The sequence below is a fragment of the Protopterus annectens genome, chromosome 14.part0, assembly GCF_019279795.1.
Source record: "Protopterus annectens isolate FY-2018-M chromosome 14.part0, PAN1.0, whole genome shotgun sequence".
Classification (NCBI taxonomy): domain Eukaryota; kingdom Metazoa; phylum Chordata; order Ceratodontiformes; family Protopteridae; genus Protopterus; species Protopterus annectens.
Window position 1 is genome coordinate 538029276 of NC_056748.1, and position 24560 is coordinate 538053835.

Below are 24560 nucleotides of genomic sequence, written 5' to 3' on the forward strand. Positions count from 1 at the left end.
GCTTGCTGAAGCTGAAGAGGAGTCAATGAGTGAGTCGTGTTATTATAATCCTACAGTCGGGGGGTTGTGGGATGATATATTAAAAGAAATGCTGATGAGATTCAGCCAGAAAATTAAGGAAATGTTTCATGGGCAGATATTGTGGATGAAATATGAAAAGAAGAAGCAGAATCAATTCTGAAAGATGATGGTGAAACATAAAGGATTTCTTATATAGAAAAGGTGAAGGAATATGCTAGAGGAACAACAGAAAAGAAACAGAAAGCAACAGAGAATGTGAAGCAAAAGTATATGGTATGAATTCAAAATAAAGAAGAACAAGAACTGGATAGGTATGAATTTTTGGGTAACTTAATGGTTCTTTTGGATGTAAAAGGCCAAAGCTTTTATTCTTATAAACAGAAACATTTTGTGACATTATATGTGAGAATGTTTATGCAATGGAATTTTTTCTTTGAAAATGTGAAAAAAGAAGAACTGTTATCCCTGGAAATTATATATAATAAAAATATTTAACAGGGAAACAAAACAGAAGAATCATGTAGAATTTTGAATAGAAGTAGAAAGACAGACTTTAAATGGACATTTGAATGTTTATCCAAAGAAGAACTGGATATTGCAAAAGTTCATGATAAATAGGGCTTATGGGCTGGTGGATGGGAATGCATTAGTGTGTTAAAAACAGAAAAGGATACAATTATACATATTCTAAGTATAATAAAGTTTGAAGGAAATAAGAGTGTTGTAAAATATTAGGGACAGCCTAAACCATGTTTCTTTTGTGAAAAAGAAGGACATTTGATAAATAATTTTGATAAAAAGAAATGTTGGGAACTAGGTCATGATGCAAAATAATGTGAACTGTAGTGTTACAAATATAACAAAAATTAGTCATTCATGGATGGATTGTAAGACTGAAAATAATGAAAGTGAAGTTAAAAAAGAAGAAAAAGAACAAATAGAAGACTTGTTAGAAGTGATGGAGATAGAAGAAAGGTTATATAAAGAAGATAAATAAAGAAATAAGAATGAAGGAATGGGGAAGGTTCTGAAATAAGTGAAGAGAAAGCTATAAAGTTAGGAAGTAGTAAAAAGAAAAAAGAAGAATTTGATTGGTAAAAATGTAAACAATGGAAAAAGAAGATTTAAAAGAATATTCAAAACAGAAAAAAGAAAGTAATCGGATGAGAAGTAAAATATAATTAAAATCTCGAGAAAGTTAAGGTAAATGGAAAGTAATAACTTTAGGATACTTTTTGTGAATGTGAATTTGAATAGCATTAAAAATAAAATAAGAATGATAGGGGTTTTGGAATGGTGTAATACATGTGATGTAGATGTAATTATACTAGAAAATACAAGATTCTTATCAAATGAATAAAGATTACAAACAGAAAAATTATCGCAAGGAAAAGATAATTTATAGTTTAGGAAATGATAGATGTTCTGGAATATTAAATATAACTTTAGTAATAATGGAAAGATTAACTATTGTAGACTTAAAATCAGAAGAACAAATATATAGAATTATAGCATCACATGTTTATGTTACTTGCAAAGAAAGAAAACATTTATTTCATCAAATTTTAGGCTATGTAGCGGTAAATATGAATATTATATTGACAGGAAATTTTCATTTTAATTAACTTAGATAAAGATAAAAAGAAAGGAAATAATGTAAGAAAACTATTATAAGTGGTAAATTAATATTCTGGGATAGACATTCATGGACTTATAGAAATGGTACATATAGAACTGATATAGATATCAGAAGGACTACTCATAAGGGAAGGGAATCAAGTGAAACAGGTATTTCAGATAATTTATCAATAAATATAGAGATAAATGAAAATAAGGAATATATAATATAAAATATGTAAATGAATAAAAAGGTTAAATGAGAAAAACTGGTATAAAGAAGTAAAAGATTAATAATGCAGTTATGGAGAGATTATATTACAATTAGAGCTTTCTATAAAGATTGGTCTGCATGGTGGATGAATTTTAAGATTAAATATAAAAATGTTATTTATAGTGATTATATGATGGAAGAAAAGTGGATAAAGAAAAGTATAAAAGAATATATAAAGATGCATTGGGATATTTAGAAAATAATTATAGAGAGTATTTTGATAAAGATAAATAATTATATAAAATAATCGAGAGAAAATAAAGAGCTATTAGTCATGCAAATATATTTTTAACAAGGAAAATGAAGTTTCTACATATTAAAGTAGACTAGTAAAGGGACATAGTGTAATGAGGGAAATGAAAAATACAAAATGAGAAATAGAAAGAACTCAGGAATAAATTATGAATATTATTATATAATATGTACAAGTGGTGTTTAAAGAAGAAAAGAAGACAATAAACTAATAGGAGAAGTAAAAAAATTTTCCAGAACAAGAAAATAAAACTTTGAAAAGGAGATTTCTTTATATGAATTAGATAAAGTATTAGGACAAGTAAATATAAGTCTGGCTGCAGGGCCAGATGGAATAGGATATGAAATGTATCTAAATTTAACAGAATGACAAAAATAATATTTTTTCAAGATTTTGAAAGAGTGGCTAAATAAAGGTTTTGTGTATATTGAATTATGTGGTGGAATGCTTAACTTTATCTTGAAGAAAGATAAAAATATAATGAAGAACTTGAGATCATTAGTTTTGAACAATAACGATTATAAGATTTATATGAAAATATTACAGAAAAGATTTGAAACCAATATGAAAAGTGTTTTGGGACACGTATAGCATAAAGAGGAAGGGATGTCAATAGTTACAATAACAGCAAGTGAGATTGTGGATAATATTACAGATAGAGGAGGAAAGGCTAAACTTATGATAGGGCATCTTAATAAGACATTTAATACAATAGGACATGGAATAGTATGGGAGATAATGAAAGAATGTCATATAAGTGAGGAAAACTGGGAAAGTATATATGTCTATTTATAGAAATAAAGTAAAAATATTGGCAAATGGCTGGCTACTTAAGGAGGTACAAATAAGGAGGGGTGTTGAACAGGGATGTCTAATTAGTTGTATGCTCTTTGCTTTAAGTATGAATGCAATTGTACACAAAATGCATTATAAAATGAAGAAAGCAGAGTATGTAACACCTGAAACCTTATGAACTCCACCCTTAACTTATGCAGATGATGTAGTAATTGTAAAAAAACAAGATGTAGATAAAAAAAACATTATTTAAATGAATGTTAAGAAGCAATAGGGGTGACTTTAAACAAGGGACAAAGTAAAGGGTTAGGAGATATGGTTAAGATAGAAGAAATACAATTTACAATGAATGGAATTTCTGTCTTAGGTTTAAAATTTGGTAACATGATTGTAAGTAGGATGCAATGGGAAAAGATACTAGGAGAGTTAAAAGAATTTTGCTTGTTTTGGAAAACATAGATTATCATCTAGAAAAAAATATTTATTTTATACATTCAGTTTTAGTGGGGAAAATAGCATATTTAGCAAGTGTATTTATGTTACCAATGATACCGAAAAAAATCACAAAATCATCCCATGCCTATGGTATGCGATATTACCTTGTATAAATCTCTGACATCAATTGTGATGAAACTGACTGTTTCATCAAATTCTAACACATTAATCTTTTTCAAAACGTCCCATGAATCCTTGTATAATAAAGGTTTTTGTTGAACAAAGTCCTTCAATCTGATGTCCAAGAATCTGGCTATAGGGTTGGTAATGGAGTCCCTGGTATAAACTATGGGTCACATGGGTGGTTGTTCTAAATCTTTATGTATCTTGGGTAACCCAAAAATGACAGGGATCCTAGGTTTTGCTATACTTAAAAAAATTGATATCATCCAGAGAGAGAGAGAGAGAGAGACTACCTTCAAGAAATAAATCCTGTAAAACTCTTCTCACTTTCTTATATGCACCATGCAGTTCATTAAATGAAGATTGCATGTAAGCTTTACCTGCAAGCGAACACCTCATTTTATTATTGTAGTCCAACATATTCATCATGACAATTCCACCCCCCCCCTTATCCGGTTTCATTATCCGGAGGTCCTTATTATCAGAAAGTTGTCTTAGCTTATTCATTTCATCTTGTTTTAAATTCAATTTTTGCTTTTTTGCCATTTTAACATTTCTCAAATCTAGTTCACAAATCTTTTCGGAAAGCTATAGTGAGGGATGAATGGGGGGTTAAAGGTACTGGATAACCTAATGGGATCCATAATTTACCTACAATCCTTAAATAACACATTCAGATTCAACTTTCTAATATACAGTTTCAAATCCAGTAATGTTGTTTCAATATTGGTACTTTTATCAGGAACAAAAGTCAATCCTCTAGCAAAAATATCACAGTCTGTACTGTCAATAGGTACACTAAAATAAATGTAAACTTTAAAGTCACCATCATTATTTAAAGAAATGGACAAACCAAATGGAGCCATATTGGCATCAGAGGTTCTTGATGAAAGTGCTTATCTATTTGTTATTTTAGTTCAATAAAAAGTGTTTTTACTGCTCACAAAGTGTTTTGCGGTCATTTACTACAAGGATTCACTTGAGCTTTTGAAGTGTGCGGTTCCAGGAGTGCTGACTCTGTTTTTCTATAATTTGTATACTTTTGTGCTTTTTTTGATACAATAAGAAGAAGTAAATGAGACAAAGAATGTAAAATTGAAGAAATTAAATGTTACCAAGAAAAAATATTAATATGGAAAAGAAAACATCACAAAATAGAAAAAGAGAGAAAATGATTGCAAGAATACAATGATGCACTATTATATTGTTAAACCATGGGAAAATTTAGCAGATGAAAAAAAAAAGCTATAAAAATAAGGCCTTAATAGTGTAATAAGAAATAGAATACCAAGATTTTTTTCAAGTCTAATAATAGAAAATTTCTAGTAAACTAGAATATGCAATGTAAAAAGAAAAGTGAAAGAATATGTTTATATTGTGGTGAAGAGGAAACTACCTAACATGTTTTTGAAATGTAAAAGCAATGACGTTATGGAAAAAGTTGTATAAAGAAAACTTTTTGCAGGTATTGAAAAATTAGATAAGATAATTATGAACATGATTAAATATGGGTATTATAAAATATAGCTAAAAGATATGTTAAAAGAGTTGATAAAAATGTTTTATTTTATATGGGATAAATTCAATGAAATGATAAATTAAATTATGTTTAATGGAAAATGGATTTTGACAGTAACAGTGAACAAAATTAGATGGTAGTTATGGAAAAAGGACTGGGGGTCTGATAGGGATAGAAATGTGATATAAAATGTGTATGAATGTGTAACAAGTAAATGTAAATTTTATAAATATGTAAATAATATGAAAATACTGTTTTGTTATATAAATAAAGCACTCCTAATCTTTTTGATAGGTGCCATGGGATCTTTTCCTTCCACCTATCATCAACTCAAGCAGATGAGACCTCAGTTTAACACGTCATTTGAAGGTCAGCAGACTCAGTAGTGCAGCACCCCCTTTATGCTGCACTGCAGTGTCAGTATCAATTACTTGGTATGGAAATAGAACCCACAGCCCTCCAATCTTCCATCACTAAAGGCAAGTATGCTATCTGTTGAGCCACTGGCAGTTCAGTATTATCCACCCCCCATTGAAGAATTTCTCCTAGCCCCTGAACCCAACATCTCAATCCTCTAGTTCACACCAGTGGTCATATCAATACATAAGACATCATCAACACCAAATATAGTCAAATTGATTCCATCCATCACATAGGGCAAGATTAATTATTATACCCTATCTCATTACACAACTTTTAATTCTTCCTCTGCCCCTTCATTATCTTAGTCTGTTTCTTAATATATGACACTCTCAAGCACTGCTAACTATGTCACTGAAAGCTTCTAGCTTCCTTTGCTCACAACTTCAATGCCAGCAGCCTCACTATCCCTTCATGCTCTCTCACTAATCTAACCATCACAGTTCTTTTTTTAATGTGTTTATTAATATTTCTCAGATTCCAAATCATGGCTCTAAGTAGCTCAATGCCCTTACCCTTACTTGGAATATTGTCACCATACCAACTATGGACTGCCTACTACGTGGTATAAAAGACCATTGGACAGACCCTAGCAGGTCAGCTGCTTCTCTTCCAGCAGCAAAAATTCTCAAATGCCATTGCCTATATCACAAATATGGCAGCAAGTACCACTGAATAACACTTTCTCCTTTGCAAGACACCACATGTCTATCCTGAAGTTCTCTAACTTACCCACAGAAAATTTCTACCCACCCCCATAACGCTTTCAGTGATTTAAAACCTCAGCTATTATCTTCCCCTAATTCAGAACAACTTAGTCATCCACATCTAATCACTCTCATTCCTCAACTCCAAAATCAGGGAGTAGATGCTGTACCAACAATACATTCCAGAGGGTTCAATAAGACATCTGCCTTACTCCAACCCACTGTGATGCAATAGATTCCCATTTTTACTACTTGTCATCCTTACTAGTAGCATAAGCTTTCATTCACAGGTCCTCCCCATCCCCCAAACCCTATCACAATTCCAGACATGTTTTTATCTCCTCCAGGCCCACATGCCATAATTTATTGTTGTGAATAATGGATTATGGAAAAGTGGCTGCCTTTCACTGTTATGAAAACCAAGCTGTACGTGGTTGTCTAAATAAATGTGACAGCCAGTAACACTTTACTTAAAAAAGTAAAAATAATGCTTGTTGCTAACCCACTGAAAGCATAAATCATATTGGAGTGAAGCAAACCCCCACACAATGGCTTCTGAGCGATTTTCCCTTCCTCCACAGGAATATTTCGATTTATTGCAATATGGAGCACTGGTGGCATTTGAGTTCACTTCAGAAAGGAATTCTGTGTGTGAGCTTCTCATAGAAGGTGGAAAACTAGTCCCACATGAAGCTCTTGATTGTGCAGGGACAAAAGCTTTGTGGATCCATTTCTTAATAAATATTTTTCGTGGATTACCTAATGTGGTTTCTTTGCTTTTACAGTGTGTTCTCAGCTCTGTGTTTGTGCCTGTTTTCTTCTTTGTTGTGGTTTTTGGTGCTGCTTATTTGCTGATCTGCAATGTTCCAATAAGTCAATATGCATATACATTCCACATTAAAAATTACTTTTTTTATAACCCACCAAATCATAGATGCTTATTTAATCTTAAAACTTGTTACAAAGTACATAATGTCTCCATTACACTACATCCCCCCAAATTATTCTCTTCTTTAATGATCTTTCTGTCCTACTAGATGAGCTGTAAAATGTCAACACTTTAAGAAAGGAATATTAACATAAATGCACCATAACACCAATTAAGTTACCTGTGCCACAGTAAGGGATGCATCCTTCTATGATGCAGGATCTGGCTCATCTTGGCTCTGATTTTCATCATCATGTTACACTGTATTTCATATGTTCTTCATGTGCAAAATAGGATGTCAGAAGTATTGCAATGTGTTGAATGAGATTATGTCATTTTTAAAGATGGATTCCAAGGGTAAGGATAACAGAGCTGGAACTTAAAAAAAAAAAAAAAATATATATATATATATATATATAGTTAATACTTAGCAGACTTGATCTTGTTATTTTCATTTTTTCACACAACGAACCAATATTATTTGCATGCAGAAGTCACAAGACTGCATGTGCTAAAAATATGGTGTTTCTGGACAAATATTTATGGTCTCTACTGCTTGTTATGCAAGAAATTCTGCTCTAATTGTACCTTAATCCTAGGCCTACAGGCTTTGGATAAACCATTTACTTCAGAAGTGATATAATTACTATGGACAAATGGATATAGCATAGACAAATATGTTAATTACTGAGGTACCTGACAATATGATGCACTGCTTTACTGTCAATATCCTTCAAGACATTGTTAAAATGCTGTTTTGATATCCAGGTCTAGCAGGAGCCCAGGGAATGAAGGGAGCCCAGGGTCCTCTAGGAAATGCTGGCCCAGCTGGACAAAAGGGGTCAACTGGCTCACCAGGATCAAAGGGAGACCAAGGGTTAAAAGGTAAGATGTCACTGTTGTGAATGCTGGTACTGTATGCTATGACTCTTCAATGACACTATGTGGCATTTAATCACCTGTTTGCTGACGGACTCACTGAAATCCATTTTGCTGGAAACAGTCAGCTAAATGTAATTATCAATACAGATGCATTATTACTTTCTCTGAGAGTTAACAACTTCAGAACCAGTGAATACATTTATAATAATGAATGGCCTAAATGCTGAACAGCATTATACCAAACAGAAAAGATCAAAACTCCAAAAGCCAAAATACCCAGCACACATTCTATGCAGGGGTCCTCTGGACCATCAAGGCTCAGCTCATAGCAAATGATTATTTGCATTAACTACATCCCTGGACCACCATACGTGGATGCAGCAATATCAAACAAGACCACTGTAGCACTTCTTGCTTGGGGCTTCATACCGCTGTAGTAGTACATTAGTCTTTGAATCACTTCCTTGTAATGTAATGAACAATCTTGCTTGAGGCAGGATTATAAAGTGTGTTATGTGTTTCTGAGTTCCACCCCATAGACTTTCTTGTTGTAGTCACATGTTCTTCTTTCAACTATTGATACACATTAAACAATAACATGTTTGACTATACATATTTCAGTACTGGATAAATCCTGTCTGTTCTTTTTTTCCTCCAGTAAGATTTTTTTGTAACTAATTTATACAAAACTATGTACATAAATAAATAATATGAATCAAAACATATAAATATACCAAGCTGATTGAAAAAAGCCATTATAATTACAATGTTCAATTCATTTTCAGATGACAATTAATTGCAGTTCTCTATTAACATTTTCGGTTGTATCTAGCATTTAAAATAAGTATTTTTTTATTATCAATATAATACAATTTATTTCTTTGCGGCATACAGCAGAGGGGAGATTAATAAACTTCATTATATTAGTTGATACTTGTTTTTTCAGTTCATTGTAATAGCCTTTCTATTTCCAAAATGCTTACATTAGAGGATATTATCATACATGTATACATCTTGTAACTGGAATGTTTGTTGGTATGAGCAAATCCGAAAATGTACTTTCAGACCAAAGTATTTCCTTAATATTTCCCATACTTCTCACATTTATGAAACAAATGATACTAACATGATTTGAGAGTGTTTATTATTACTATTATTATTGTTATTTATTTAATTTTTGCATCTCCAATGGACTTCTGCTCCAGTTTTATAAATATTACTTGAATTTGTTAGGGGTATGAATGACTACATGCAAATATTTCCACATGCATATTTTTCAATACATACTAGATATAGTCATTCTCACTGATTATTATCATCTTTAAGGATATATTTTTATTATATTTCCAACAATTTTCATTTATTTTTAAGTCTAATTCTAGAATTGATTGATAAACACGATAAAGTGGGTTTTACATCTCCCTTTAAAATAATGGTAATTGAAAAGTACTCTAGGAGTTTATGGTAGTTTTACTTTTTCAGATTCAGTCATTAAGCTTTTTATCCTGTAGTACTAATCTTATATTATAGGTTCATAGGTTCATAGGTTATAGTTTCATAGTTTATAGTTTAGTACTAGGCTATCTGCCCTGGGGCATTTATAAGCCTAGCCATAGTGATGTGGCTTTCGCCACCCCATGTAATGGTACAAAAGTGTACAGAATAGATTTAGAATACTGTGCCTCTGTCTAGTAGTGACACAGTGAAGACCCCCTTACATAACAGAATTAGTTTACTGTGCCTCTGTCTAGTAGTGACACAGAGATGACCCCTGGGGTAAACCTACGATCTCCCATCCACTCGTCAAGATTTCTCTTGAAGAGAGTCAGTGCGGGGCTCTGCCTAACATGAACTGGAATTCTGTTCCAGAGTATGGGAAGCCTCTGAGTTATGAATCTGTCCCTCCAGCATGTCCTATTCATATTTGTGCTGAGGTTTAAATCTTTAGCTCTTGTGGTTCTGATGGATTTGGATTTTTTGAGGTGGAGCATGTCCATCAATTCCTGATTGGACATGGCCTTGTACGTCAGGCACAGATCACCTCTGAGTAGGCGGTATGCTACTGAATAGAGCTGGAGTTTCTTTAGTCTGGCAGCATATGACATATATTGGAGACCCTTGATCCTCTTGGTGAGGTACTTTTGGGGTCTCTCTAGCTGTTGCAAGTGCTGGGTGAGGTACATACCAAATGGGGCATTGTACTCAATCATGGGCCTGATAAGGGAGGAGTATAGGGGTACAATGACCTCCTTTGATCTGAATGTGAATCCCTTCATGATAAGGTGGGCAAGGTAGAAAGTCTTTCTAACCACTTTGAGAACATGGGTGTCAAATGAGAGGTCACTATCAACTTGGGTCCCCAGGTCTCTGATTACTTTTTCCATAATCAGTGGGTTACTGTCTATGTGATAATTTGTGGGTACTTTGTTTTTCCCAAAGGGGATGACTATACATTTTTTGGCATTTAGTTTAAGGTCATGACTCCGGCACCAGTTGTCCGTTTCAGTGAGGCCTTTCTGTAGGATGTATGTGTCAGCTGGTGTATTGACTATGGCGCCTAGTTTGCAATCATCTGCGAACTTTGTCAGCCACAACCCTCCCATGTTTGCTTTCACATCTGAGAAATAAATGCCGAACAAGAGGGGTCCCAGGACAGAGCCCTGTGGGACACCACTTGTGACTGGCTTTGAGTCTGACATGGCTCCAGCGATTTTGACTTTATGAGTTCTATCCTTTAGCCAGTTTGCAACCCATCTTGTGACATATGGATTTACATTTAAGCTGTTGAGCTTGTCTATGATCCAGAGTGGGGTATTGTGTCAAAAGCTTTAGCCAAGTCCAGGTAGGCTGTATGGACTGCCTTGCCCTCATCAATGGCTCTAGTGACTGTTTCGAAAAAGTCAACCAGGTTCAAAAGGCAGGATCTGCCCTTTACAAAGCCGAACTGGGTAGGATCAAGTGTCTGTAAGTCCCCAATGTCTCTGTTTATGAGTTCCATAATGATTCTTTCCATAGCTTTGCAGACCAGGCTGGTTAAGCTTATGGGGCGGTAGTTACCAGGGTCTGTAGAGGTGCCTCCTTTGTGGAGTGGGACTACTGTTGCTGTATGCCAGTGTTCAGGTACATATCCTGTAGTAAGGCTAAGGTTAAATAGCATTTTTATGTGCGGGTTTAGCTCCTCTTGGAGTTCACGTAGCACGCAACCCGGGATACCGTCAGGTCCCATTGATGCTGTGTTTTTAGCTTTGCTGAGGGCGGTTCTCACCTGGACATCTGAGATGACAGGGAGGTTACATTCAGCTGGGATAAGTATTTCTTCTTTTGGGGGTGAGGGAGGGGAGAAATTTGCACTGAACCTGTCTGCCAGGATGTTGGCAATATCTGTGGGTTCAGTGTACTTTTTGTCATTGAGAACTAACTCTGAACATATCTGAGGGTTTCCGCCCAGGTTTCTAACATAGCAGAAGAAGGCCTTGTGGTTATCTTTAGTGTCCATAATGATTTTTCTCTCAAAGTTGGCCTTGGATGTTTTTATGAGAGAATGTAGCTTTCTACTAGTGCTGGTCAGAGATGCCTTCTCTTTATGGGATTTTGTTCTGTCGTGCAGTAGCTTCCTTCTTTTGTTATACAATTTGTTTATGGCTGGGGTCCACCAGACAGGACATGTGCCCTTGGTGGAGAGGGTCTTGGTTTTATTTGGGATTGCATGATCCATGCATTCTTGGAGATGTCCGTAGAAAGCATTTGTGAAGGATTCTGCATTGTGGGATGTGGTTTCCACTGGCCCAGTGGGCTTAAAGGATACCACCTCAGTTTTAAGAAGTGTAAAGTCGGCTTTTGAGAAGTTTTTCACTGTAGTCTTTTGTGTTGGGGGTGGAGGTGGGATATGTATATCCAGGGTGATTAGTTTGTGGTCAGATCTCACTAGTGAGGGGTATACTTCCGGTGTGGAGCCCTTTGTCCCCATGTTTGTGATGATCATGTCTAGTATATTATCTCTCCTTGTGGGAGAGGTGACTAGCTGTTCCATTGCATTTGAATTTATGAATTCCAGGAACCTTTGGGTAGGGCGTTTGGGCTAAAATAATGCACCCAGTCTATGTTAGGGTAGTTGAAGTCTCCCAATATGATGGTGTTTGGTGAGACATTCATATCCTCCAATGTCTTCAGGAAGGCTGAATGGGGTTCCTAAGATTGGGAGGGTGGTCTGTAACATGCTACCAGTTGTATAGCAGTTTTGCCTATGGTTAGTTGCACCTGGATGGTCTCTGATGCTTCATGTGTTGCCACTAACCTGAAGGTGTTAGTGTCCTTGATGAATATGGACACTCCCCCTCCCTTTTTGGTTTGGCCCGAGTTTTGTGGCCGAAAAGCATGATGCGAGATATAGCCTGGTAGCGCTGGGGTGCTCTCAGGAGCCTTGAACCAGGTTTCAGTTACTGCACAGACATCGATGTTCTCCATACTGAGGAGTGCTTCGAGAGCCTGCATCTTGAGATTTAGACTTCTGGCATTGAGCAGTATTACCCTTAATTTTTTCCATTTTTGTTTTCTAAGGAGGTGGGTTTGTCTTTTGAGCCTTGCCTAAAAAAGGCACTATGGGGATGGCAAGAGCCTTAGCCAATATCCGGAAGCCCAGTGGTGACAAATGCAAGCTGTCCCTTGCGAAGCAGCGTGGCTTGTCCAGCATGTCATCCCAAGCAGACAGACATTGGATCCCCCTAGAATGACACCAGTATTTGAGCCAATTATTAAAACTGATCATCTTGTCTTTGTATTGTGGCATCATTCTTGGTGAGGGCAAGATGCTGCTCAGGGTCAGGGTCATACCAGCCTGGGCTACATAATCAGAGAGCTCCTCTATGTCTCTTTTCATGTAGTCCAGGGAGGTACGTCTCAGGTCATTCACACCGGCATGGACAATGACGGAGTCATATTTGTACTTGCTTTGGAGTGACCTGAGTGCATGTGTTATGTGGAGGATCCTAGCTCCCGATAAGCAGCTCACCGTTACCCTCTCCTTGTTCAGCCTGGTAAGCGGAACATCAATGTGTCTGACTATAGAGTCACCTATTACTAGTGTATCAGGCATGGTGTTTGGCCTTAAGGGCTGAGATTGTTTGACACACTGATTTATTGAAGTATGTGTTGCATGTGTTATGTTTTGAGGTGGTGGATTTGGTTGATTTGGTTTTGGTTGATACTAGGCTATCTGCTCTAGGGCATTTATAAGCCTAGCCAGAGTGTGTTTGGCTTTCACCACCCTTTTAGATTAGTTGACTGTGCCTCTGTATAGTAGGTCACAGAAGATAGCCCTTTTAAGGTTAGTTTACTGTGCCTCTGTCTAGTAGGGACATAGAAGAGATCCCAGGGGTAAACCTACGATCTCCCATCCACTCGTCAAGATTTCTCTTGAAGAGGGTCATTGAGGGGCTCTGCCTAACATGGATTGGGATTTTGTTCCAGAGTGAGGGGAGCCTCTGGGATATGAATTTGTTCTTCCAGCATGTCCTATTTATTTCTGTGCTGAGGTTTAAGTCCCTGGAGTGTGTAGCTTTAAGGGATTTGGATTTCCTGAGGTGGAGCATGTCCATTAATTCTGGGTTGGACATGGCTTTATACGTCAGGCACAGATCGCCTCTGAGTAGGCAGTAAGCAACCGAGTAGAGCTGGAGTTTCTTTAGCCTAACTGCATAGGGCATCTGTTTGAGTCCCTTGATCCTCTTGGTGAGGTACTTTTGGGGTCTTTCCAGTTGCTGCAGGTGTTGGGTAAGGTACATCCCAAATGGGGCATTGTATTCAATTATGGGCCTGATGAGTGATGAGTAGAGGGGCACAATGACCTCTCTTGATCTAGATGTGAACCATTTTGTGATAAGGGGGCTATATAGAAGGCCTTTCTAACCACTTTGGCAACGTGATTGTCAAAGGAGCGATTGCTATCTACTTGGGTCCCCAAATCCCTAATTACTTCTTCCATACTTAATGGATTACCACCTATGTGGTAATTTGTGGGCACTTTGTTTTTCCCAAAGGGGATGACTATGCACTTTTTGGCATTTAGCTTTAGGCCATGGCTCTGGCACAAGTTATCCGTCTCTGTGAGACCCTTTTGGAGGATGCTTGTGTTAGTTGGCGAGTTGATTATGGCACCCAGTTTGCAGTCATCTGCGAACTTGGTCAGCCATAGTCCTCCTGTGTTAGCCTGTAACTCAGAGAAATATATACCAAACAAGAGAGGTCCCAGGACTGAGCCTTGTGGGATGCCACTTGTAACTAGTTTAGAGTCTGACATAGCACCTGCAATTCTGACCATGTGGGTTCTATCCCTGAGCCAGTTTGAAACCCATCTTGTGGCATAGGGGTTGATATTTAAGCTGGTGAGCTTATTTATGATGCCCGAGTGGGGTATTGTGTCGAAGGCTTTTGCGAGGTCCAGGTAGGCTGCGTGGACTACCTTCCCTTCATCTATGGCCTTGGTGACTGTTTCAAAGAAGCCAACTAGGTTCAAGAGGCAAGATCTGCCCTTAACAAAGCCAAATTGGGTAGGATCCAGTGTTTGGAGGTTCCCAATGTCTTTGTTTATGAGTTCCATGATGATACGCTCCATAGCTTTGCAGACCAGGCTAGTCAGGCTTATAGGGCGATAGTTTCTGGGGTCCATTGTGTGCACCACCTTTGTGGAGTGGGACCACTGTTGCTATATGCCATTCCTTGGGTACCTATCCTGTAGTAAGGTTGATATTGAACAGTGACTTTATGTGAGGGTTCAGTTCTTCTTGGAACTCATGTAAGACGCAGCCTGGGACACCATCCGGTCCCATTGATGCTGTTTTTTTTGCTTTGGAGAGGGCAGGTCTCACCTGTGCATCTGTGATGTCAGGGAGGGTATACTCTGTTGGGATAGACATTTGCTCTTTTGGGGGGGAAGGGGGAGAGTTTGCACTGAACCTGTCTGCCAGGATGTTGGCAATGTCTGTGGGTTCAGTGTATTTTTTGTCATTTTGCACTAACTCAGAGCATATCTGGGAGTTGCCACCCATGTTCCTGACATAACTAAAGAAGGCCTTGTGATTATCTTTAGTGTCTTGTGCAATTTTTCTTTCGAAGCTGGCCTTAGATGATTTTATGAAGGATTGTAGTTTCTTGCTAGTACTGATCAGAGATGCCTTCTCTTTTTTGGTATTTTGCTCTATCATGTAGTAGCTTCCTCCTTCTGTTGTATAGCTTATTTATGTCTGGGGTTCACCAGACAGGTCTCCTGCCTTTGGAGGAATGAGTCTTGGTTTTATTTGGGATAGCATGATCCATGCATTCCTGTAGGTGTCCCTAGAATGTGTTTGTAAAGGATTCTGCAGTTTGGGCTGTATTTTCCACTGGCCTGGGAGCTTTGAAGGATTCCACCTCGGTTTTGAAAAGTGTGAAGTTTGCTTTTGAGAAGTTCTTCACCGTGGTTTCCTTGGCTGGGGGTGGGGATGGAATATGGATGTCCAGTGAGATTAATTTATGGTCAGATCTTACCAATGAGGGGTATACCTCTGGTATGGAACATAGAGTCTCCATGTTGGTGATGATCAGGTCCAATATGTTTTCCCCTCTTGTGGGAGTGGTGACCAGTTGTTCCATAGCATTTGAGTTTATAAATTCTAGGAACCATTGGGCGAGGGTGTTGTGGCTTGAGTAGTGCTCCCAGTCTATGTTTGGGTAGTTGAAGTCACCCAATATAATGGTGTTTGGAGAGACCTTCATATTCTCCAGTGTTCTCAGGAAAGCCGAGTTGGGTTCCTGAGTTTGGGAGGGTGGTCTGTAGCAGGCTATAAACTGAAAGGCAGTTTTGCCCACTGTTAGTTGCACATGGATGGTCTCCGATGCTTTGTGCAGTGCCACTAACCTGGAGGTGTGGGTATCTTTGATGAATATGGATACTCCCCCTCCTTTTGTGGTTCAGTCTGAGTTTTGGGGCCGAAAAGCATGGTATGAGGTATAACCTGGTAGTGCTGGGGTGCTCTCGGGAGCCTTGAACCAGGTTTCTGTTACTGCACAGATATCAATATTCTCTATACTGAGGAGAGCCTCGAGTGTGTGCATCTTGAGGTTTAGACTTCTGGTGTTGAGCAGCATTACCCTTAGTTTCTTTTTCCTTGTGTTGTCTATGGAGTTGGGTTTGTCTTTTGAGCCTTGCCTAAAAAAGGCACTATGGGGGAGGCAAGAGCCTTAGCCAGTATTTGAAAGCCCAGGGGTGACAGGTGCAAGCCGTCCCTAGCGAAGCAACATGGCTTGTCGAGCATGTCATTCCAGGCTGACAGACACTGGATCCCCTTTGAATGACACCAATACTTTAGCCAATTGTTAAAATTGATCATTTTGTCTTTATACTGTGGCATCATTCTTGGTGAGGGTAAGATGCTACTCAAGGTCAGGGTCAGACCGGCCTGGGCTACATGATCAGAGAGCTCCTCTATGTCTCTTTTCATGTATCCAGGGAGGTACGTCTCAGGTCATTCACACCAGTATGAACAATGACGGAGTCATATTTGTACGTGCTTTGGAGTGACCTGAGTGCTTGTGTTATGTGGCGGATCCTGGCACCTGACATGCAGCTTACAGTGACCTTCTCCTTGTTCAGCCTGGTGAGTGGGACGTCAGTGTGTCTGACAATAGAGTCACCTATTACAAGTGTATTAGGTGTGTTGTTTAGCCTTAAGGGCTGTGACTGTGTGGCACACTGACTTTGTGAACTATGTGATACGTGGGTATTGTTGTGGGGTAGCGGTTGCTTGGATGTCTGCTTTGGAGGTCTCTGCTGCTTGGGCAGATTTTTATTTAGAGCCTCCAAGTATGTTTTTGTGTGTTTATGTGTTTGGTTTGCTGTTGCAATAGGTCTATGTGAGACTGGATTTGTGGTGTGTGTGGTTACCTTCTCCTCCTGACTGACTGCGTCAGTACTGGGTTGAGAGAGCTCAGCCTCCAGTTTGGCTATATAGTTGCATCTTTCACATATATTTGAGCTTGTTGGGAGGAGGAGAGGGTGGTCTGTGTACATAAGGCAGTTGTAACATTGTCTCAAGATTCCCAGATTCACCAGCTGGACTGGAGAGTAAACTCGAAACTGACTTTTGGACATGCCAGAATAGTATAAGGAACTACTTTTTGACTGATCAAAAAGGACCAATAGGGAGCCAAGTACTTAAAGGGAGTATAAGAGGGTGTAGTGCTTTAGTTTGTTAGTGCTTACTTATAAGATTACTTATATGAGCAAGTGCAGGGCTTTAGAATGAAAATAGAGTGCTTACTTTGAGATTTAGAACAGTTCTAAGGGAAAAAGTGAACAGCAGACTTTGTGGAGCCAGGAATAGTTTAAACCTGTTTAAACGGCGCTGCCCGATGCTATGTACAAAATTGCGCAAAACCATGCAAATGTGGGTTTTAAAGCAGGAAAACTGAAAGAGATAGGAATTGACCCAAAATGGCCAATAAGCTACTAGTTTCAGGACTGAGACTACTCCTCCAGGGATAGATAGGCTGCTCAAAGCTCCCCACTCTCACTGGTGAACAGAGAAGCTTCCTCCTATCCAAGTAAGGATATGGGCAACACAGGAAGCTATACCACAGTCCGGAATTCAGAAAAACCTGAAATCTGGACTAATCTAGTTCAGCAAAGGCGGGAAAAGAAATTTTTTTTTTGTTTTTTTCAGGAAACAGCAGAAAAACACACAGAAAACACTGTAAATGCTATAAACAGGCTAGCGCACTTTAGTGTGTAGCCTACAACAGTTATACAATACAAAAATGACTTAAATTGATATAAAACAAGTGCAAAAAACATAAAAAGCAGAAAGCAAATGTAATTTAAACTTTTTAAAGCGCACACAGATCAGTTAGAAATTCACTTTTTAGGTGGGAAAAGGCAGTCGGAGCAAAAAAATAGAGAAAAAAAATACTTAAATCTGGAAAAGTCTCTCTTGGGTCTCTCTGTTGACTGTATCACTCTGCAGGACACCACGAGGAGCTGTACGGAGTTGTATACTGGCACAAAACCATGCAATTGCAGGTTTTAAAGCAGGGAAACTGAAAGAGATAGGAATTGACCCAAAATGGCCAGTAAGCTACTAGTTTCAGGACTGAGACCACTCCTCCAGGGACAGATAGGCTGCTCAAAGCTCTCCACTCTCACTGGTGAACAGAGAAGCTTCCTCCTATCCAAGTAAGGATATGGGCAACACAGGAAACTATACCACAGTCCGGAATTCAGCAAAACCTGAAATCTGGACTAATCTAGTTCAGCAAAGGCGGGAAAAGAGAATATTTTTTTTTTTTTTTTCAGGAAACAGCAGAAAAACACACAGAAAACACTGTAAATGCTATAAACAGGCTAGCGCACTTTAGTGTGTAGCCTACAACAGTTACACAATACAAAAATGACTTAAATTGATATAAAACAAGTGCAAAAACTGTAAAAAGCAGAAGGCAAATGTAATTTAAACTTTTTAAAGCACAAATTAGTTAGAAATTTGCTTTTTAGGCGGGAAAAGGCAGTCGGGGCAAAAAACAGAGAAAAAAATACTCCAATCTGGAAAAGTCTTTCTTGGGTCTCTCTGTTGCCTGTATCACTCTGCAGGACACCATGAGGAGTTGTGTGGAGTTGTATACAATAACAAACTTTTTAAATCATATATTCGCTAAAATAACTGGCGTTTAGGCAGAATTAATTAAGACAGCAAGAAAAGCAGAAAAGTGATAATTAATCACTCCAAAGTCACTCTTTTGTCTCTCTGCTGCTGTAGACTCTTCAGAACACCTGGAAGGCACTTGCTGTGCAAATGAGGTTTTTATAGCAGGGAAGTGAAAGAGATAGAAATTAGCCCAAAATGGCAAATAAATTACTAACGTCTGGGCTGAAACCACTCCTCCAGGGACAGACAGGTTGCTCAAAGCTCCCCTCTCTCACAGGTGAACAGAGAAACTTCCTTCTATCCAAGTAAGGTAATGGCAACACAGAAACTTGTAACACAGCCCTGGATTCAGCAATAACCTGAAAACTGGACTATACTAGTTCAGAAAGGCGGGAAACAAGTATATAATATTTTTTTCAGAAAATAGAGCAGACACAATCAAAATGAGCCCAAAAAGGCCAATAAACTACTAACTTCTGGACTGAAACCACTCTTCCAGGGACAGATAGCCTGCTCAAAGCTCCCCTCTCTCACAGGTGAACAGAGAAACTTCCTTCTATCCAAGTAAGGTATGGCAACACAGAAACTTGTAACACAGCCCTGGATTCAGCAATAACATGAAAACTGGACTATACTAGTTCAGAAAGGCGAGAAACAAGTATATATATATATATATATATATATATATATATATATATATATATATATATATGTGTGTATATATATTTTTTTCCAGAAACTAGAGCAGATACAATCAAAACAACACTAGTTTATCCAATTAACCAGTTAAAAAGCTTAAAACTGAGCCCTGTTCCAGCAGTCTTCAACCAGACAAGTTCTAACTGCACAGTCCGGCCACTAGGGTACAGAGAAACCTTCTCCAAAAAAGACGGCCTGGATCAGTACACAAGTTATACAAACAAAGCTAGATCCAGCCAGCCTGAATCTAGTCTATGCTACAGCAAACAAGGCATACCGATTTCAGAAAGAAACAGTTCAAGTAAGTATGTGCAATAAGCCTTTAACCAGAAATTCCCAGCTCAGAAGGGCAGAATCCAGCCTCTCCTCCCACAAGAGTGCAGACCACAAACCTTCTTAATGTAAAATAACTGGACGGAAGCCCAAGTCCTTAACCCAGAACTAATGCCCTTTTAGAATAACAGACACTGAGCCTTCAATCAGCAGTTCCCAACTTAGAAGGATGTACGCTACCTGTCCTACTACAACAGTGCAGACCACAAACCTTCTTAATGTAAAACTACTGGTTTGAAGCCCAAGTGCTTAAAGCAAGGGCCTTAGAATAACAGTTACAATTTAATCAGGCTACTAACAAGCAGTAATAAAGGCAGCAGAATAAATTCCATTGAGTACTTTTAAGAAGAGGCAAAAGCAAAATAAGGTAATAAAGTAGGAAGAAACACAAATACAGTAAGGCAGATGAAGTGCAATTTTTTTTTTTTGAGATGGAGGAAACAGAGCAAATTAAGATACTATAGAGGAATGCCCTTCCCAAGTGCTATCTCTGTACACCACAGAGGAGATGGGACTGGTAGGAGTATCCAAAATCAAAATATGATCTCACTGTACTCAGTTGAGTGAGCAAACGAGACGGGCCCAGGAGGAGTGTGCAAAAAGAGATTTACAGCAAGGGCGGGAAATTCCAAAGCCACCAAGATTAAGACCACAACAAGAAACAGGGACGGGGGGTGGGGAACTAACTGCAGAGAGACAGAGGCACAATATTTACTGAATCAAGGACACACGATATTTACTGACTCAAATCTTAAATAAGTGCAGAAAAATATACTTAAATCAGCTTGTGCCCAGTTGATATATGCAGACAAATCTCCGTGGCCAGCAGCTCGATTTAAAATGATTACTAGAAATGTAACCAACACAGATTTTAATGCTAGCAGAAACCCCCAAGCTAACTAACACTAACAAAGGAATTTCAAAGCAGTCTAACAACTTTCAGAGAGCTCAGACGGCTACACTTTTTCACACTTCAGGTAACGTAATTGGAGAAAGACAGAGACACAATATTTACTGAATCAAAGACACACAATATTTACTGACTCAAATCTTAAATAAGTGCAAAAAATTATACTTAAATCAGCTTGTGTCCAGTTGATATATGCATACAAATCTCAGTAGCCAGCAACTCGATTTAAAATGATTACTAGAAATGTAACCAACACAGATTTTAATGCTAGCAGAAATCCCCAAGCTAACTAACACTAGCAAAGGAATTTCAAAGCAGTCTCACAACTTTCAGTGAGCTCAGATGGCTACACTTTTTTACACTTCAGGCAGCTTAACTGCAGAGAGACAGAGATGCAATATTTACTGAATCAAAGACACACAATATTTACTGACTCAGATCATAATAAGTGCAAAAAAATATACTTAAATCAGCTTGTGTCCGGCTGATATATACAGACAAGTCTCAGTAGCCAGCAACTCGATTTAAAATGATTACTAGAAATGTAACCAACACAGATTTTAATGCTAGCAGAAACCCCCAAGCTAACTAACACTAACAAAGGAATTTCAAAGCAGTCTAACAACTTTCAGTGAGCTCAGATGGCTACACTTTTTCACACTTCAGGCAACTTAACTGCAGAGAGACAGACACACAATATTTACTGAATCAAAGACACACAATATTTACTGACTCAAATCTTAAATAAGAGCAAAAAAATATACTTAAATCAGCTTGTGTCCGGTTGATATAAGCATACAAGTCTCAGTAGCCAGCAACTCGATTTAAAATGATTACTAGAAATGTAACCAACACAGATTTTAATGCTAGCAGAAACCCCCAAGCTAACTAACACTAACAAAGGAATTTCAAAGCAGTCTAACAACTTTCAGTGAGCTCAGATGGCTACACTTTTTCACACTTCAGGCAATTTAACTGCAGAGAGACAGAGACACAATATTTACTGAATCAAAGACACACAATATTTACTGACTCAAATCTTAAATAAGTGCAGAAAATATACTTAAATCAGCTTGTGTCCAGTTGATATTTGCAGACAAGTCTCAGTAGCCAGCAACTCGATTTAAAATGATTACTAGAAATGTAACCAACACAGATTTTAATGCTAGCAGAAACCTCCAAGCTAACTAACACTAACAAAGGAATTTCAAAGCAGTCTAACAACTTTCAGAAAGCTCAAATGGCTACACTTTTTCACACTTCAGGCAACGTAACTCCAGAAAGACAGAGACACAATATTTACTGAATCAAAGACACACAATATTTACTGACTCAAATCTTAAATAAGTGCAAAAAATATACTTAAATCAGCTTGTGTGCGGTTGATATATGCAGACAAGTCTCAGTAGCCAGCAACTCGATTTAAAATGATTACTAGAAATGTAACCAACACAGATTTTAATGCTAGCAGAAACCCCCAAGCTAACTAACAGTAACAAAGGAATTTCAAAGCAGTCTAACAACTTTCAGTGAGCTCAGATGGCTAACTGCAGAGATTCAGAGACACAATATTTACTGAATCCAAGACACACAATATTTACTCACTCAAATCTTAAATAAGTGCAGAAAAATATACTTAAATCAGCTTGTGTCCGGTTGATATATGCAGACAAGTCTCAGTAGCCAGCAACTCAATTTAAAATGATTACTAGAAATGTAACCAACACAGATTTTAATGCTAGCAGAAACCCCCAAGCTAACTAACACTAACAAAGGAATTTCAAAGCAGTCTAACAACTTTCAGTGAGCTCACATGGCTACGCTTTTTTACACTTCAGGCAGCTTAACTGCAGAGAGACAGAGACACAATATTTACTGAATCAAAGGCACACAATATTTATTGACTCAAATCTTAAATAAGTGCAGAAAAATATACTTAAATCAGCTTGTGTCCAGTTGATATATGCAAACAAGTCTCAGTAGCCAGCAACTCCATTTAAAATGATTACTAGAAATGTAACCAACACAGGTTTTAATGCTAGCAGAAACCCCCAAGCTAACTAACACTAACAAAGGAATTTCAAAGCAGTCTAACAACTTTCACAGAGCTCAGATGGCTGCACTTTTTCACACTTCAGGCAACTTAACTGCATAGAGACAGAGACACAATATTTACTGAATCAAAGACACACAATATTTACTGACTCAAATCTTAAATAAGTGCAGAAGATATACTTAAATCAGCTTGTGGCCAGTTGATATATGCATACAAGTCTCAGAAGCCAGCAACTCGATTTAAAATGATTACTAGAAATGTAACCAACACAGATTTTAATGCTAGCAGAAACCCCCAAGCTAACTAACACTAACAAAGGAATTTCAAAGCAGTCTAACAACATTCAGTGAGCTCAGACGGCTACACTTTTTCACACTTCAGGCAATTTAACTGCAGAGAGACAGAGACACAATATTTACTGAATTAAAGACACACAATATTTACCGACTCAAATCTTAAATAAGTGCAGAAAAATATACTTAAATCAGCTTGTGTCCAGTTGATATATGCAGACAAGTCTCTGTAGCCAGCAACTTGATTTAAAATGATTACAAGAAATGTAACCAACACAGATTTTAATGCTAGCAGAAACCCCCAAGCTAACTAACACTAACAAAGGAATTTCAAAGCAGTCTAACAACATTCAGTGAGCTCGGACGGCTACACTTTTTCACACTTCAGGCAATTTAACTGCAGAGAGACAGAGACACAATATTTACTGAATTAAAGACACACAATATTTACCGACTCAAATCTTAAATAAGTGCAGAAAAATATACTTAAATCAGCTTGTGTCCAGTTGATATATGCAGACAAGTCTCAGTAGCCAGCAACTCGATTTAAAATGATTGCTAGAAATGTAACCAATACTGATCAAACCCCAGTTTCTGTGATAAAATGGATAACTGAGCCTATTGTTTATACTGATAATATGCTAACCCCATTCAAACAGTTAGACCAGAAGAGAAAATTATGAAGTTGAAATTATATGTTTTTACTACAATTATTGCTATCTATAAATCTGGGAGCATATTCAATAGGCAAAATACATAAAAATATAATATTAGGTTGTCTATAAATATAGTTTCTAAATGATTTTAATATAATATTACTGTTATTTGAATTAGTCAATTATAAGGACTATTATAATATTTTTATGGTCCACTGATTTTTATTGCTTATAATATCCAAAACAAAGGCTAGAGGTTTTAATGGAGAATAATCACAAATAACTGTATTTACTTCAGTTTGGTGTAATAATGATTATCTAATCAGTATAAAATGGTCTTTTGAACTGAAGGCAGGGAGTATGATTCAGTTTTAGAAAAGACAGTTACATCATTAGTCCATGTTATTATGTGATTTCAATAAGCCGCTCTAGGGCTCAGTTATTTAATTATTTTATATTTGTTATGAAAGTGGTTGTATAAATATTATATAACATTTTGGACAGTAATATTATTTTAATACGCATCAGCCTTTCTTCAAAAAGGAAGAACATTTTATTACAAACAGTAGTTATTTGTATAATTTCTTCAATAATATTTTCATAGTTTTCTTCTAAAATTGAGTCTACATTATCCAATAAATATATTCAAAATATTTAATACAAGTTTTTACTACATTTTTGAGTCTTGCTTCATATAAATTTTGATTATCAGGAACTCTGTTTTTTCACTGTTAAATTTTATTTTAGTGATCCTTTCAAAATATATTTGAATCTTGCATTTCTTTAACAGATTAACATTAAAGCCTTCATTTCCAATGTTTTCTGTTATATTATTTGCAAATGGTTTTATTACTAAAGCAAATAAAAATTGGGACAGTGGACAACCTTGTTTTTTTCTCTTATTCA

General features: G+C 37.3%; 1 protein-coding gene across 1 annotated transcript in view; it reads left to right on the plus strand.

Moving 5' to 3' along the window:
- SFTPD (surfactant protein D) overlaps nt 1–24560 on the plus strand; it is a 362436-nt gene that overhangs the window by 215178 nt on the left and 122698 nt on the right. The window contains exon 7 of the mRNA XM_044056287.1: nt 7921–8037. Coding sequence (XP_043912222.1) covers nt 7921–8037 — 117 coding nt within the window. The remainder of the gene's footprint in view (nt 1–7920; nt 8038–24560) is intronic.